The sequence below is a fragment of the Zingiber officinale genome, chromosome 10A (genome assembly GCF_018446385.1).
Source record: "Zingiber officinale cultivar Zhangliang chromosome 10A, Zo_v1.1, whole genome shotgun sequence".
NCBI lineage: Eukaryota > Viridiplantae > Streptophyta > Magnoliopsida > Zingiberales > Zingiberaceae > Zingiber > Zingiber officinale.
In genome coordinates, this window is record NC_056004.1 from 21206222 (window position 1) to 21224230 (window position 18009).

At 37.7% G+C, this 18009-nt stretch overlaps 1 protein-coding gene across 5 annotated transcripts; it reads left to right on the forward strand.

The window, feature by feature from the left end:
• Positions 1-6642: 6642 nt before the first annotated feature.
• LOC122026432 (two-component response regulator ORR21-like) lies at positions 6643-15871 on the forward strand. 5 transcript variants are annotated; one of them, XR_006124146.1, is made up of 7 exons: positions 6643-7248; positions 10330-10482; positions 10564-10962; positions 11064-11140; positions 13551-14971; positions 15332-15400; positions 15466-15871. XR_006124146.1 is itself a non-coding variant. In XM_042585172.1 (7 exons), the coding sequence occupies exons 2-6, from the start codon at positions 7104-7106 to the stop codon at positions 14952-14954; spliced, it is 2178 nt and encodes a 725-aa protein (XP_042441106.1). In that variant the 5' UTR covers positions 6643-6878; positions 6957-7103; the 3' UTR covers positions 14955-14971; positions 15466-15871. The 5 variants fall into 5 exon arrangements, 3 of the variants coding, with proteins under 3 accessions (XP_042441106.1, XP_042441105.1, XP_042441107.1); XR_006124147.1 differs by having other exon boundaries at positions 13551-14961; XM_042585172.1 differs by lacking the exon at positions 15332-15400 and having other exon boundaries at positions 6643-6878; positions 6957-7248.
• Positions 15872-18009: the final 2138 nt, after the last annotated feature.

Consider the following 18009-nt stretch of genomic DNA (forward strand, 5'->3'; position numbering starts at 1 on the left):
CCCGAACCTGACCCGAACCCGAGTTCAACCCAAAACACCTCAACCCGAACCCGAACCCGACCAACCTGATCAACCCGAACTCAACCCATATAACCCGAAAATTCGATTCAAAACGACTTTTTTGGGCTATTTTCCCTATAATTCTTCACTTTTATCTCAATATTCCATCATTATCATACAAACATGATATTAATATACATAAAAACATCTAAATTTTTAAAATAAAATTTGATTTAACCCCAAAAAAATCCACAAAACCCTATATTTAAGTCAACCCGGGTCAACCCGAACCCAACCCGACCCAACCCGAGACTCTTTTACTCTCCAACCCTCCAACCCGAACCCGACCCGAACCCGAAAATGCCCAACCCGAACCCGATTTTTTTCGGGTCGACTCGGGTTGGGTCGTCGGGTCGGGTTCATTTTTGACACCCCTACTATTTCCTGACGAGACCGCTCTTACCCCAGCACCAGCTCGAGCCCCACGTCCCGCTCCTCGCACTCTAGCCGATCGAGTATCCAGACTAGAGAGAGCTATGTCGAGTCTCCAGCAAGAGTCCTCCGAGTTTCACCGAGACATACGGCGAGAGGTCTCCGACCTACGACGAGAGGTGCGACAAGAGGTCTCCGATCTACGACAAGATGTGCGGCAGGAGATCTCCGACCTGCGACGAGACCTACGAGAGGATGACCAGACCCGACCCGACATACTGAGCTGTTGGCACTACTTCGTTCTCTGGGTTCCGGACCACCTCCTTCATCATCTCAGTAGTTGTGTTTGTTATATAGTTCTGTTATGACTCTATTACAGTTCTTGTAGTACATCTTGATCTATTGATTATCATTTCAGATTTGATTGATTCTGCTTTAATTTAATAGACTAGGATCATTAAAATTTAAACTGTCTTCAAAATGAGTGTTTTAAATCCTAGGTTAAAATTATTTTTCAAAACTTTCCTATTTGTAGAATTTCAAAAAGATTTTTAGCCTTAGACTAGGTCAATCCCTTAGAAATCATGTTCCTCTAGGACTAGTACTTGAGAATCTCACCAACACCCTAGGTTTACCTTGCTTGTGATTGACAAACATAGAAAGGGGTGAGATGCATAGGCAGATTGCCTGGACTTAAAATGCTTATTTCAGTGCATCGACATAAGTCTTGGCGTTAAATACCAAACAAACATTGATCAAGTTAAGTTATTCAGTTTAGTCAAACACTAACTGATTACAATGCACTTAACTTGACTAACCAAGTGAAAGTTGTTATCTTCTGATAGTCAGTAAGTACCTAATTGATTAGACAGCTATCTTGAATGTCAGGTTTAGGGGGAGGATTAAATCAACCTACTTTCACACTTAGCACCAAAATTATTTTCAAACTTAGTGCTGGAAAAATCTTAATCAGTGTTGAAAAGTAGATTTTTCAAACCTAGTTTTGAAATTTTGATTTTGAAAACTTATGTTTGAAATTTTTCTTGATAAATCAATTTTTTGAAAACTAGATTTTATAAACTAAGTTTTTAAATTGGATTTTATAAACTAAGGTTTTTGAAAACTGATTCTTTTACAAACTTATTTTGAAATTTTTTAATAAGTTTTGAAAAAGTAGATTTTTTCAAACTTAGCTTTGAAATTTTGATTTTGAAAACTTATGTTTGAAAAGTGTTTCAAAGTTGAAACCCATTTTGAAAATTTAAACCTTGATCTTGAAACTTTGGTTTTAAAAACTCATGCTTGAAAATTTAATTTCTTGACTTAAACACATATGTTTGAAACTTAAACTTAACTTCCCTGAACTTATACTTGACTATTAGCTTTTAAAAAACTTTCTCTTTGAGTTGACAAATTCATCTAATTTTGCAAAAATTATCTTTAAAAATTACTCAAAATATACTAAGTTATGTTGCTAAATTAAGTGTTTTTCAAAACTTAGTTATGTTACAAAAGTTAAGTTATCATATGGTGACATTTAAAACTCCCCCAAGTTGACTTGACATCATCTCTTCAACTTTTACTTTGTCTTTTTTGATTGCTTGATTTTTGTCCTTATTTGATGAATGCCAAAGGGGGAGGGATAGGTGGTTAAGTTAGAGCAAACAAAATGTCAAAGTTAAAAACTAACTTAAACCTTAAAAATCATGCTGGTTTTGTTACGTGCATATTTTTTCACTAACTTAACCAGGTTGTCATTCCATCAAAAAGGGGAAGATTATTGGTACGGTTAGTACTAACGGTCTAACTCAGGTTTTGATGAATGACAAATTAGGTTAAGTTAGGTTTGTCGTCATCTAACACTTTGACCGAGTGTGCAGGCGAAGTCCATACAGGTCAACGGGTTGACTGGATGTCTGGCACGAAGTCCAAGCGGGTCGACGGGCTGACCGGACACTTGGCACGAAGTCCAAATGGGTCGACGGGCTGACCAGACATTTGGCACGAAGTCCAAGCGGGTCGACGGGCTAACCGGACGCTTGGCACGAAGTCCAGCTAGGTCGAAGGGCTGACCGGATAGCTGGCGAGAAGTCCAAACGGGTCAAAGGGCTGACCGAATGTCTGACAGGTGAGTAAAGGTAAGTCACTGGAAGGGAGTGACTATGAGGACGCGTTCTTGGGAAGGGAACATTAGGCGTCGATCCGGCTTAGATCCATTTCAGATATCTAAGTCGAGATCGTGACTAGATTCCGGTCTCGAAAAGATGGAATCTAAGTCATACTCTTTTTGTTGAACTTATAAACTGTGCTAACACTTTGTTTTGCAGGTTACACATTATATATTTGCCTCAGACTAATCTTGTCTTGCAGGAGAAGGATTTTCTGGAGAAAGGAGGTCCAGGTGCCCGGAGGCAAATATTATCCATTTCGCGGCTTTGACACGTGGTGCTCACTGGTTGGGTGTGCCACGTCACACCAGGGCACCCGGAAGGGATCCGGGGCGTCCCAAGCCTCCTATATAAGGAAGGTCAAAGGCGAAGCTCAGAACAACAACTCAAAAACTCTCAAACTGCTCTACTGTGCTCCTGCAACGCCGCGAGGCCACTCCGACAAAAGCGCTCTCTTCAATTTAATACTTTTCATTTTGTCGGTATTTTCTTTTTTGTCAATTCTTGTACTTAATTCTTTTATAATCATCATTTGAATTGATAGTGATTGTCCAACGAAAGTATTCAACGAGTACGGGCCTTGGAGTATGAGTCGACACAGGATCCGAACCAAGTAAAAAGGTTCTGTTTTAGCATTGTTCTTTCTTTTTTGCTGCGCTTACTCTTTTCGAAAGAATTTTCGTAAATGATATTCGCCCCCCTCTATCGTACGATCACGGTCCAACACCTTCCACGTCGATCCGTCCCTTTGATCTTGATGTATCCTCGATAGGGTGCCACGTCATTATCGGATCAGTTGATATATGATGTAGTGAAAAGTGAATATCTAAATTTAATAAAGTAATTTTTATCTTAAATTATACATTTTAGATAAGAAAATTGGTATAAATATTATAACATTGTGTTTGTCTACTTGAGCTTTATATCGAGAGACCAATGATATTGAGAAAGAGAAATAGCTCGAAATTATGGTAGAAAAAAAATAAAGAATACTTTAACATATGGATGAAAACGAGAGACTTTTATTTTAGATCAGTCTAAGTAAATCAGCTCAGATATATTAACCCTTCTGACTTTATCACTACATGATGATATTTTGGATATAATATTATATATAAGACATATATTTTTAATTTTTTAAGTGGGCTATTGTTTTGATGATGACGACGATGATAATAATAATAATAATAATAATAATAATAATAATAATATAAAAAGGTATTTTTTTAAAAAAAAATCTATCAAGTTTGAAGTAGTAAAATAAAATATAAGCTTTAAAAAAATCTTACTTTACATTAAAAGAAATCAAAGATTTAAAAATAAATGTATACATGTGTGGTAAAATGTGATTTGTTTGCCTTTACATTTTGTTAATTTATTTTAGGTCAATACAAAGGAGGTAAATTATGAGTGACTATTAATAATTAGCATAGATGTCCAAGATATGGAAGAAAGTATATTCAGGTGGCGTTTGATTCTCTTCTAGGAATTAGAATGAGAATGAGTATCATAATATTATGGAATAGAAATGAGTATGAACTTGGATATCATTCTTAAAAATAATATTTGGTTAGTTGAATATTTTCAATCAGAATGAACTTAAATTTTCTTTTTTACCCTTAAAGGAAAATAAGAGAAAAAATTAGATGGAATAGAAAGTTGAATGTGAGAGAAACATATGATAAAAGAGAATGATGAGAGAGAAAGTGTGATGGGAAAAATGAAGAGAGGGAAAGTGTGATGGGAAAAAATGAACAGAGGGAAAGTGTTATGAGAGAAATGAGGAGAGAGAGTGTGATAGGAGAAATTGAGAAGAGAAAAAGTATGATGAGAGAGAAAGTGTGCTGAAAGTGAAAGAGTGTTGGGAAAAAATGAAGAGAGAGAAAGTGTGATGAGAGAAAATGAGAGATTGAGGAGAGAAAGTATGATTAGAAAATGTGATGAGAGAGAAAGTGTGATGGAAAAAATGAATAGAGGGAAAGTGCGATAAGAGAAAATGAGGAGAGAGTGTGATGGAAGAAAATGAAGAGAGAGAAAGTGTGATGAGAGAAAATATATAGAGAGAGAGTATGGTAAGAGAGACTAAGGAGAGAGAAAATATGATGAGAGAGAAAAAATGATGAAAAAAATGAGGAGAGAATAAAGAAAAAAAATAATCAGAGAGAGTGCGTGATGAGAGAGAATACAGAGAGAGAAATGGTAGAGAATGTGTGATGAGAGAGAATGTGGAGAGAGAGAAAGTGTGATGATAGAATGAGTAGAGAGAAAGTATGATGAGAGAGAACAAGGAGAGAGTGAAATGAAAGAAAAATTGAACAAACATACTAAGGGTATTTTCGTCCAAAACTTAATTCTCATTCTCATTCCAATAAAATCCAAGGGAATGAGTAAGTTTCATCCATATTCAAGTTTTGGAGTTTCATTCTAAAATCTTGATTTCATTCTTATCAACCAAACATAAAGTTTGGGAATAAATTCATTCCTTCATTCTCAAACCTCTAAACTAAATACCAACTTAAATATGTCAAATTTTAGGGGTGTCAAAAATGAACCCGACCCGACGACCCAACCCGAGTCGACCCGAAAAAAATCGGGTTCGGGTTGGGCATTTTCGGGTTCGGGTTGGAGGGTTGGAGAGTAAAAGAGTCTCGGGTTGGGTCGGGTTGGGTTCGGGTTGACCCGGGTTGACCCGGGTTGACTTAAATATAGGGTTTTGTGGTTTTTTTTGGGGGTTAAATCAAATTTTATTTTAAAAATTTAGATGTTTTTATGTATATTAATATCATGTTTGTATGATAATGATGGAATATTGAGATAAAAGTGAAGAATTATAGGGAAAATAGCCCAAAAAAGTCATTTTGAATCGAATTTTCGGGTTATATGGGTCGGGTTCGGGTTGATCGGGTTGGTCGGGTTCGGGTTCGGGTTGAGGTGTTTTGGGTTGAACTCGGGTTCGGGTCGGGTTCGGGTTGGGTTAAAAAAAAAAAAAACTCAACCCGACCCAACCCGACCCGACCCATCCGAATTGACACCCCTATCAAATTTTATCTCAACTATTGCACCGTCCAAGGGGAGAAAAAAAAAATTGTATACACGTCTTTTGTTCCATCAATTTATATACATGCCTTATCCTATCATATCTAGCTCGGGTCTATTTCAATCCCAATTCCACAAGTCAAGAACCGATCCATTTGGCACAAACACAAGCAACTGATGGGGCCACCACCAAGCCAAGTACCACCTTGAGTGAACCAATAATGTTTTAGTCTCTTTGTGGCCCTACAAGAGACATGCATCCACCTAATGGATGAGAAAGAATCCAAATAAGGTAGGTGCCCAAGGAGACTACTCCCAATCATGCTCTCCATGTCCTTCCAACTAAATGCCCCAAATTCATCCCCTCATTCTCCCACCTCATGTTCATTTTATTTTTTTTTGCACTATTTTTTTTTTGTCTTACAACTTTGAATCTACAAATTTATTTTTATTCAATTTATTTTATATAATTTAAATGCTATTTCAATATTTATTTTTTCTTCTCTATGTATAATTAATTATAATTATAATCATAATCATATTTTCATTTAAAATCGGAACTCTACATGGATACTCGCACCTCCCAATTGAGACCGGTTTCATGGCACTTGGCATCTCCCCATTGGTTGGTTTTGCTTTGCGGTACAGCCTCTCCGAGGAACGCGCTTCCGGTTTCCGAATTCCCAAGTTACCTTATTATCTATTGGTTATGAAACAGTCGGACCCACGGGTCCCACATTTTCGTCCATTGACAGGACAGATTGATAGTTGGATGATTGCTCGGAATCGAGCGTTTGCTATTGGTTTCTTTTGCTTTATGAAGACATCATCTCTGAATGTGATTTAAGTACGTTTGGTTATACCTGAGGAATCTACCGCCAAGTTTATTAGCGTGAATAAGGGGGCCAACCTAGACTTCGAAGGGTTCTGATGGGTCTTGCTTTACGATTGGTTATTTTAATTTACCGTCTTTTGTAGTCTTCAGAGTTCAGAGACATCAAATAACTCATCACTCTTCTTAAAGAAAGCGAAAGGATCGCAAAAAAGGACAGTCCAGTTGTGGTCTCTCTTTCTCTCTCTTCCTTCCTCCTCTCTCTCCACCCTCTCACCCTGGTGGCTGGTGATCTCTGGATCGAGCTGGGCGTCGGAATTGGTCGAGGAAGCCGCGATTTGGATCCCCGCGCCGTTGGCCCCTCTCCATCTTTCCTTCTTGTTTACTCGAATCTCTGTCGTATTGCGGCGGTGAGGACTTCCCGTTGACTTTTCACCGCAGCTTCCGGCGGTGGATTGACGATATCGAGTCTTACTGTTCTTCGGCAGGTTAACCTGGGGATGGAGGTTAGGTGCGGGGGAAAGAGGAAAAGAGGTAACTTCGAAGTGGGATTTGAAGAACCCTTGTAGAGATTGCTCGGATTGGGGGAGTCTGTTGGAACGCGTGAGGGTTCTGAATCGACGGAGAACATAAGTATGGGGACCGGCTTTGCAAACTCAAAAATTGAGAGTGAAAGGGTTTCCGATAAGTTCCCGGTGGGTATGAAGATCCTCTTGGTGGACGACGACGTGACCTGCTTGACGGTGGTGAAGCGCATGCTTCTTATTTGCCAGTATGACGGTGAGTCCTTCCTTGCAACTTTCGTGTCCTGGAAAGTTCGCTCCTTTTAGGCTTTTTCTTCCATGTGCGATCTTTCTTCTTCGTGCTTTTTTTTCACGCGTGCTATTGATTGTTTTATGGTGTTTCTGTTTTTATGTTGCTTCGGATAATGATTTGAATTCGACTGTTTATCTGATTTGCCATATTTAAGATTCTAAGTTCGCAGGGAATCGAAACTCTGGGTTTTAAGACTTTTGATGAAACATTGATTGAACTACTACTGTTCCTTCTGACAAAGTATAAATTCTATCTCCACGCATAAGTTCCCCGGTGGACCTTTTCTGGACAGCCTGGTCTCCTTTTGCTGAAACGTGTATTCCTTGATTTGTTTGTCCATGTGATGTAGATCAACATCATATCAATCAACACCATAGGCGATCTAATGAGTAGGGACGCAGAAGAAGTCAAAACTACAAAATAACCATGAGTCAGTGCATCACATGGCGCACATGTTAACACTTACTGAAAATGAAAATTTAAGGACAAAGTCTCAGAAATTAGTACATGTTTTTTGTGGTGAAGGGGGTTGCGTAGCAAGAAGCAGAGATGTCCAAAACAAAGTGCCTGATCTTTGAATGTTGTGGTTAGATGAAGGGGATTGTGTTGTTGGTGCAGGAAGAAGCAGGGATGTTAGGAAAACTAGGAGCCTTGCACCTGCCTTGGTTTGTTGGAGAAGTTGGTTGCCATCAAGTCATGGTGAATTAACACTGCTGTTGATCTCAAGAAGTTGTGTAGATACATGAAGAAGATGTTGATATTATTGCACAAGAACACACTAATGTAGGGGAAGAATTAATCCATAAACTCCCTATATACTATGCATAGTCTTTCAGCTGACACAACTGCTTTGTTAAGCTATTTTGATGATTCAAACTAGAAACTAAATGATATTGATGGTAATTAAGACTTATTCCATCGGCATCCACAACACTTGATCCATTTCATTCTCCTCAGCTTGGAAAATTCATCTTCGATGAATTAGATAATGTATCTCAAAAGATCAGGTTTAGCTTGTGTGGGTGTAAATTTCTCAATCCCAAACTCGCTGCTTGAACTCATGTTGAAGAACTCTCAGTAGTTGGGTTAGTACTTATGCTGAAACTATCAACCTAGATGAATTTGACAGTAAAAGCCAAATCAAAGTAGAAAAGTCAATCTACATATAAGAAAATTAGTATGACAATGACAAAAAATTGTAACAGAACTGTTGAATAGATGTATGAAGTTAGGGTCTCACATATGCTTCCCAAATGCAATTAGTAAATCATTGCAATGAAATCATTGGGTGATCTAAGTTGTTTTCCAAAAGAAGTTTGAAGACTACCCATTCTGACATTCATCACTAAATACAATTTGATTTTGAAATAACTACCAACCAAACTTCTCCGGAGCAACCTATCGGCCTCTCAAGTCTCAACTATCTTAATTTATATCGATAAATAAGTTGTGGAAGAGAATGAAAGCTCTATGCACAACTTCCTTCTTAGGGTAATTAGAAAACTACCAAGTTAACCAACTCTAGTGCCACTGACCTAGTCAAACTGTATGACTTGTAGTGTTATAGAGTTGGGAATGCTGAATCTGTTAATGGAGTTGTTACGCATGTTCATTCTTGGAGTAAAATGCATTGATAATTTCACAGATATGTTAGCCTTTCAATGAGGAGTCATGTCAAGCTCCTCACAATTCTCTAGTGATAGACCAATTCATGGATCTTTGAATTCAGTTATACCCATCATCATACTAGTCCTTAACTCCTTCAGTTTAGAAGGACAACCTTAGATCTTTGAATGAGTATAATCTTTTTCCCATCATTGGAAATGTGAGTATTAGCCTTACTATTATATTTTACTCTCAAATCAAAGAGCCAAGGACAACCTCAAATAATATGTGCACTGAAATCACTTTTTACCATTACAAATATAAAATTTCAGAGGGATTAAACAACTCTCTGTGACACGTGCATAAGAAGCATCCACCCATGGTAGCTGATATAAACAAAGATGTGGCTTGAGACCAATCCTAATTTTGAAGAAGCTATCTGAGACAAGATATTGAGGATGCCACCTTTGCCAAATTACTATTTTGCAACTGTAATCTTGCATTTCATATACCTGTAAAAACTTGTGTTAATATTGATAGCAATTGGAGGGATCTCTTGTTTGATATTGGGGCTTATGTCATCAGTTTTCTCCATGTAGGATGAATCTGTGCTGGAAACAAATTCATATCCTTAGCTATCTAATTAGTTTTGTCTTGAGGCAGACAAAGTTTGAGTGTAGCACAATCTCAATACCATTTAGATTGTACTTAGAGGAATAGAAATGGGAGAGATAAGAGGAGTAGGAATAGAAACTGAAAGGATCAAAAGACAATGAGAGTTCCTTAAAGTTCTTATCTCTTCAAATTCATATTATATTTTCTTACTTCTGTTTTGCTTTTTCCTTTTAATCTTTCTCAAACACAACCTAGGGATCCTCCCTATTTAGATACTACGGGACCTAGCTATAGTATTTGACATGATTCACAGTCATGGTGCCTATTTGATAATCTCATGGTGAGAAAAACCAACTGATTTTATCTATTATTGGAGAACAGCAAAAACTGCATGAGACCAACTGATTTTTTTTTTATTATTTGGAAAAAAGGCAAAAATCATCATTACTTCTATTGGTGTTGAGTTCTCTTGTTCTCTCTTTCCGTGTTACTAGTTTGTTACTATCCTCCATGAAATGACTTAATAGCGTAAATACATACAATTGACTGTTTCTCATCCATTTTGCATGTGACCTTACACTGCCATTTTGAACATTTAACAATTGACAGAGACAATTCTATTTTGCAATTTCTCATTTAATGTCACAGAATTTAAGACAGTAACAAAATTTATGACCAGCAACTAGAGGTTTTCTGTATGATGGACTTACTCTTGTTATGATTTGACACCAAACTTGCCATAGCAAAGATAAATTCTCTGGTCATCTATTTACTCGAAACTTCTAGATGACTATGGTTGGAGTAATGGTTGTTTTACTCCTGCAGTTACAGTCTGTGCTGAGGCTACGAGCGCTTTATCACTTCTAAGAGAAAACAAGAGTGCTTTTGATCTAATAATTAGTGATGTCCATATGCCTGATATGGATGGATTTCGATTACTTGAATTAGTTGGTCTAGAAATGGACCTTCCTGTTATCAGTAAGTAATTTCTCTGAATTTGTCATTTCTTCAAAGCATAGTCAGGACATATTTATACCAATTTATTCATGAATACTGCAGTGATGTCTAGTGATACAAGATTTGATGTTGTGATGAAAGGAGTAAGTCATGGGGCCTGTGATTTCTTATCTAAGCCTGTCCGCATGGAAGAGCTACAGAATATATGGCAACATGTTGTTAGAAGAAAATGGTTTGAGAATAAAGAAATTGAACGTTCAGGTAGTGTGGAGGAAAGCGAACATAACAGACATATCATTGATGATTCTGAATATACTTCCACAGTGAATGATGGGCCAGATAGCTCATGGAAATATCAGAAAAAGAAAAGAGATTCTAAAGAAGATGATGATACTGAACTAGACAGTGTAGATCCAACTTCATCTAAAAAACCACGGGTAGTGTGGTCTGTTGAACTCCATCAGCAATTTGTTAATGCTGTGAACCAACTAGGAATAGACAGTATGGACTTTTCTCAACCCATGCCTTTATAAAGTTAAAAAAAAAAGCAAATCTGATAATACACAAGCTTTACTAAAAATGTTTTCGTCTGGATATTGCAGAGGCAGTGCCTAAGAGGATCCTAGAATTGATGAATGTTCCTGGTTTGACGAGAGAAAATGTTGCTAGCCATCTTCAGGTTTGACCCTAGCTACTTTTAGTAACTGCTACTAACTCAGCTCTATAATTTTGTTCCAATTAATTGCACACACTTATTCTTGTTATTGGTAATTTTCCATGGGTTAGTTGTCTATTAGATGCAATTTTATGATGATAGTCATTCTCAAATAATGGGGACTATCATGGTTTGATGGAGACAATTTGTTTTATAATATCAATGTAAATGCACTGGTTTTTTCTTTCCTCTAAATATCAGCATCAACAAATCTTATAACCAAGGTTGCTAGAATTGGGATCTTAGTACGTTGTTTTTGTTTTATAGAATTTGATCGGATATGAATGTGGGATTATAAAATCCTACAATTTATTATTCAGGAATTGTATTTGACGTTTATAATTGATAATATTTAATTTTAATATCTTACTATTTTAAATATTCCAAACTTTGTATCATTCTAATATCAAATTTTCATAATTATGATGAATATAATATTCCAAACTTTGAATATAATTCTGCAACCACAGTTGGAACAATCTAAAATTCACTGCATGAATTACTTTGAACAAGAAATGAACTAAAATATAACGTAGAACAGATCTCAACACCCTCAAGCACCAACCAATCATAATCAGAGATCTGCCTTGCAGAAGCATTGCTTTGCCTCTCTTGCATCCTTTGATCTACTCTCCCTAACAATGTTGTGTGATCTCTTGCAAATGAGTTGCCTGGATTTGTTAACACCTCATGATTTGATTCTCTGCCATATTGTTTTCCTCTGCTGCCAAGAAATCTCATTGTTATAGAGAAGCTAGTTTCTCATCGTTCATAGCATCATTTGCAACATCCTTCTTGCTTCACCAGAGTAGCCCAAAGTGTGGCTCTCAGCTATGCACCCATGTTTGCTTCTCTTGTTCCTTACTAATATATGGCCCAATTTAAGAGAAAACAAGGTGATGAGCAAAAGAGAGGTAACTGTGTAAAAAGGAAACACTAGATGGAAAAATTAGATGAGACAGGAAGATTAGAAATGATTTCACATTCTTGAAGTTGATTTCCTCTCTCCTAAAATACCATTATGCCTTTAAGTTCATCATCACTTTCATTTTTCATTTTTCACCTTTTTATCTTGTAATTGAAGTACTTTACTAATCACTTTGTTTATCTCCCAAAATGTTGTTTCTCCCAGAGTCGATACCAAATTTGTACTTTTTATTTCTTCCCATATTCTCTCCCTTAATGCAAAATTATGTAATCTTAAATGTACACTTTACTATCAGTATTTCTCCTCGTTAGGTCTCATTACTTGGATGTGGAATATATAAGGGAGAGCAATGACAAAGGGATGTACATAAATGGAAAACTTCATATTATTTTCTACAACTATGAAAATTTTAATGAAAAGAAATCTATATTAATGCTGTAGCCTATCAAGGATCCTATGGAATTGTTAACAGGAAATGTTAAAGACAAAGGAAACATCAAAATTTAAATGCAGATAAAGCTCTATGCAATGTCTAAGGTTTCAACCTGATTCAATTTCAGACACATGCTGGAACAATGCTGATTCAGAACAATGTCACTTTGTTTCAACCAGTGTTGGTCGCTCTGAGGAGTAGAGGGGGCAAATGTAGAGGAAGAAGCGTATTGGAACCTAGTTAGCTTTGTTATAATCATTGCGACATCTCATTGCTTGTTGAGGACGAAGATAGAAATGCGGAAGAGGCATACTAGAAGCCATGAACCCTAGTCTACTTCTCATAGTTTCTTCGATGTGTTTCTTGTGTCATCTTTGGCATCTCATTGCTCATCGAGGAGAAAGGCGGAGATGTGAGTGTTATTAGGGCATTGCGTACTAGTCAGCAAACAGGATATTTAAAATTCATGAACCCTAGTCTACTTCTCATAGTTTCTTCGATGTGTTTCTTGTGTCATCTTTGGCATCTCATTGCTCATCGAGGAGAAAGGCGGAGATTTGAGTGTTATTAGGGCATTGCGTACTAGTCAGCAAACAGAATAAAAAATTTCACCCATGCCCACGGAATGAAATTTGATTTCCTGGTTCTATGTTTAGGCATTAGATTAATTTGATCTATTTGTTTCATTTTGAGGGTCTTTAATATTTACTGTTATAAAACCTTTATCTTTTCAGAGTTGCTTTGAGATTTTTAAAATCATCCATTTGATACTAATTAGCGAGTTATGTCATTTAGTTTGCAGTTGTGAATTTGAGATCAAGAATGAACATTTACTTTCAAATAGCCTCTTGGGATTTACCTCAGCCTATCTGAATCAAGTGTTTCCTTTTTAAAGAATAGAATTTAAAGTTACTAATAATCAAATGTATACAAGTACCATTTCTTACTCTATAAATTTCAAATTATATAATATTCCAATATGTCTGACCTTTTATAATTTTAAATACGTGCAGAAATTCAGACTTTACCTGAAGAGATTAAGTGGAGTGGCTCAGCAACAAAATTCATTTAGTAATACTTTATGCGGAGCTTCTTCAAATGCAAAGTTGGGTCAGCTGGGAAGATTGGATTTTCAAACTATGGCAGTTTCTGGTCAAATTTCTCCACAAACCCTGGCTGCCTTACAGGATGAACTCTTAGGACGCCCATCTCGCAGCTTGACTATGCCATCAATGAATCAGCCAGTAGTTCAACAAGCTCTGGTTCAAGGGAACAGTTGTGTTAGTTTTGAACGAGGAATAACATTTGGTCAGCCTTTGTTAAAGGGTCAGGAATTATCTTCTTTTCCAGTTTGGTCCTCTAATAACCTTGGTGTTGTCGGTTCATCGAACAATCTTGGAGGTCTAGATGCTTCTCAGAACAGTAATATGCTCATGGCGATGCTGCCACTGCCACAGCCACAGCCACATTCACGAACTATCTCATCAGAATCCAATCATGCAATTAATGTGCAACCATCTTGTTTGGTTGCCCCCACAAAACCATCTGACAATTTTCAAGTTGCGGTGAATCCTATGCTTAATCACGACTCTGTTGCTGTCCCAACTCAATCTTCAGGTAGTTACCAAGCAGGGAATGCTATTGCTCCAATGACTCAAGATTCTGTTGTAGTTCCTCAGTCATCCACCAGCATGAAAATGGAGAAGAATGATGTTAAAAACTTGAGGTCTACCATTCTTCCCTCTCAGTCATATACCAGCATTTCATTAGGGAATAACCCAGGGCTTGTAAACTATGGCTCTGTGACAATCCCTTGTCAGCAAGCAAACAAATCTCAGTCTGATAAAACTTTTCTTATGAATCACAATTCCCTTGTAGTTCCATCACAGTCGTCAAGCACATTAAAGACACAAAGAGATGTCCTTGTGAACCATAACTCTACTCGGAACAAAGACAGCACCCACTTCAATTACATCCGACTACCAACAAAATCAAATGTGGTAACATCCAGCATGGCACAAATATTAGATGGAGACTTTCACAATTTAGCTACCGCAGGTTACTTGGCTCCAGAAACAAACACTTCAGATATTTTATTGAGCACAGGTAGCAACACTAGTTGGCAGTTGGCAAGTTCAAAGGGTATAATTGGTCAGTCTAATGTGCATGACTTTTGCAATGTTCAAGCCACAGATACAATGTCAGTGATATTGTCAGATAAAGGGGAAGGGAAAAATCTTGGTTTTGTTGGTAAAGGTACTTGCCTGCCAAGCCGTTTTGCTGTGGATGACATTGAATCACCTACTAATGAATTGACTAATGGTATCACGTACACTGGAGATGATGCCTATTTTCTAAATCAAGATGTTTATGGGGCACTTCAAAGTGGACCGTGTGCCACTACAAGTTACAAGTGAATTTCATGTATGTTTCTGTAAGTACTTGATTCCCTCCTGCCCATTACATTATGATAATTGCTGAGTATATATTTATAGGTCATAATTTTGGTTGTCTTGGCTTAGTTGATAGATCCATTTGGTTTGCTAGTAAGGATTATATTTTTCAATTGTGATATAAGCATTTCCTTGGTTAATACAATACCTTTTTAAAATTTCTTTTCTAGTAATTACTAAGTCCGAGTGAGGGAGTTGCTCCTTGAAGTGTCTGGTGTGCTTTTAGAAATGTATTTCTATCCCTTAAATTTTCAAATTAAAGAATCTCTGTAGACTTTGAACTAGTTATCTTTTGTTAATATTCAAAAACTAGTCATGTTCTTTAATTTGGAAATTTATAGGAGTAGCACAGCAGACAATTCAAGAGGAGCCTCCATCAACTCAGATTCATTCACGCTTCACTACAGCATGTGATATACAATCAATATAGTTTTATTTTGTGGGATCTTTAACTAACTGATACTGGGTACTGCAGGTAGAGACTTGGCCGGATGATTTATCAAGCATGTCATCGGTGGTTGCTCCGTTGGTTGCTAGTCTGCTTCGCGTGGATAGTAAATTTTCGTGGGATTCGTTTTTTAGTCTCTCGATATTGTTAGTCACCACGTTGGGTGCTCATGAAACAAGCCTCAATTCTGGTTGTAGTTATTTTTTCAGCAAAAAAGATGCGATGGAACTGCCTGCGACATGGAATCTGTTCGGCAAGTCATATAATTATTGGTCGAGTGGAAGGAAGTTTGCTGTAAATCATGTACTTTTGTTGCCATGTGTCATCGTCAAAAACGAGTTTAATTAAAGACGATAGTGATGCTTGTAAATTTTGTGTTTACTAACTATATTATATAATCTGAGTGAACGCTGTCATTACCTTTTCTCTTACACATTTTGTGGGGTCACTTCGAAACTAGAGAGGAGTGGGATGAATAATTTTTCGTGCTTCGATGATGATAATTTACAGTAGAATAGATTTCAAGCAAGCTCTTAATGTTAACATACGGATTGATTTGGTATTCACCTCAAGAAGAGGTGATTAATTTAAGGATCCACATAGTGCGTACTCTCCATTATGAACACAAACTCCTTCTCAGAACAACCAGAGGTGGAGAAATCTCATACAAGACTCTCATAAGCATACAATTCAAAAAAGAAGTAATTACATGATAATACAAATGAAAACATTCTTGATTGATCTCTTGTAGTTTGTAGATGCCTCTTGACTTTTGGAAGTGCAGCAACACTTGTCTCCAAGATGTTTTAAGAACTGGCGGAAGAATCGTGAGCTCGGTGGAGAAGATCCCTTGTATGCACTACTTTCATTTGAACTCGTTGTCGTCTTTATATTTCGTGATCTAGGGCTCCCAATCAATTGGACCTCCTCTCAATCGATTGCCACGTCAGATCCCAATGATCCTAGTCGTCCAAACCTACATCCTATGCAACGGTCATATCCCAATAGATTGACCAATGATTGAGTGTAGTTGGATCAATTAGCTGATCGATCTAGAGGCTTTCTGTGCTTTTATAGAAAGTCCCGAATTCGATTGACCAATCGATTCCGGCTTTTCCTCACGTTACTGCGAGAAATCGAACCCTAATCGATCGACTGATCGATTCGAGCAGCCCAATTGATCGACTGATCGATTGGGGAGCACATTGCTCTCCTGCGCAAATGACCTCCAATTGATTGGCTGATCGATTGACATGACCCCAATCGATCGGCTGATCGATTGAGCTCTGGTTCAATTGATCAATTGATCGATTGACCAACCCTCACTTGACTAACTCAAGTCTAGGGTTCTCATATCCAATATCCAGTCAACTGTGACCTGTTGGGACTCGCCTGTGCCTAGCATCTATCAACCTTGACCTATTGGAACTTCGTTACCAAGTGTCCGGTCAATTCTTTGACCCACTTGGACTTTTCTTATCGTGCCAAGTGTCTAGTCAACCTTTTGACCAACTTGGACTTTTCTCCTCTTGCCAAGTGTCCGGTCAACCTTGGCCCACTTGGACTTACCATCTCGTGCTAAGTGTCCGGTCTTCCATGACCCACTTGGACTTTTCTCCTCGTGTCAAGTGTCTGATCAACCTTGACCCACTTGGACTTATCGTCTCGTGCTAAGTGTCCGGTCTTCTTGACCTACTTAGACTTCCAAACACTAGGGGGTGTTTGGTTGATGGGTTTGGAAATGAGGGAATGGAATGATGGTAAAAGATAGTGTTTGGATTGAGGGTTTGAGAATGACATTTTGGGAATGATTACTAGATTTATGGGAATCAACCAAACTCATATAACTTGATGGGTTTCATTTCCATTCCTATTCTCATTCCACCCTACTATCAAATCCATATCCATAGTCATTCCCATCATTTAACCAAACACCCCCTAGGTGTCCGGTCACCCTGGATCCATCTGAATTTCCACGTGCCTGACTTCACTCACTAGGACTTCCTTACCGCCTAGCTTCACTCACTTGGGCTTTCACCTGACTTCACTCACCAAGATTTCCACCTGCCTAGTTTCACTCACTAGGACTTTCACTTGGCTTCACTTACCAGGATTTCCCATCTGGTTAGCTTTACTCACTAGGTCTTTCACCTGACTTCACTCACTAGGATTTCCTATCTACCTAGCTTTACTCATTAGGTCTTTTACCTGACTCCACTCACCAAGATTTCCCTTCTATCTGTCTTCACTCACAGGACTTTCCCACCAAGTGTCCGGTTAACATTGACCCACTTGGATTTTCATCTTCTGTCAACTTTCCCGTTGGACTTCCCAATCAAGTATCCGATCAATCTTGACCTACTTGACCTTTTTTCACATTAAACTGGTAAATCTTAATCAATCTCTCCAAACGAACGATTGTAATCTTCATACATTGTCAACACAATCTTCATATATTGTCAAACATTGAAACTCACACATTACGATTCAAACTTGAGGCAAATTAAATTTAGTCAATTTGATCAATCTCGACGTAAGAAAATTGCTCCAATGCATATTATTATTATTATT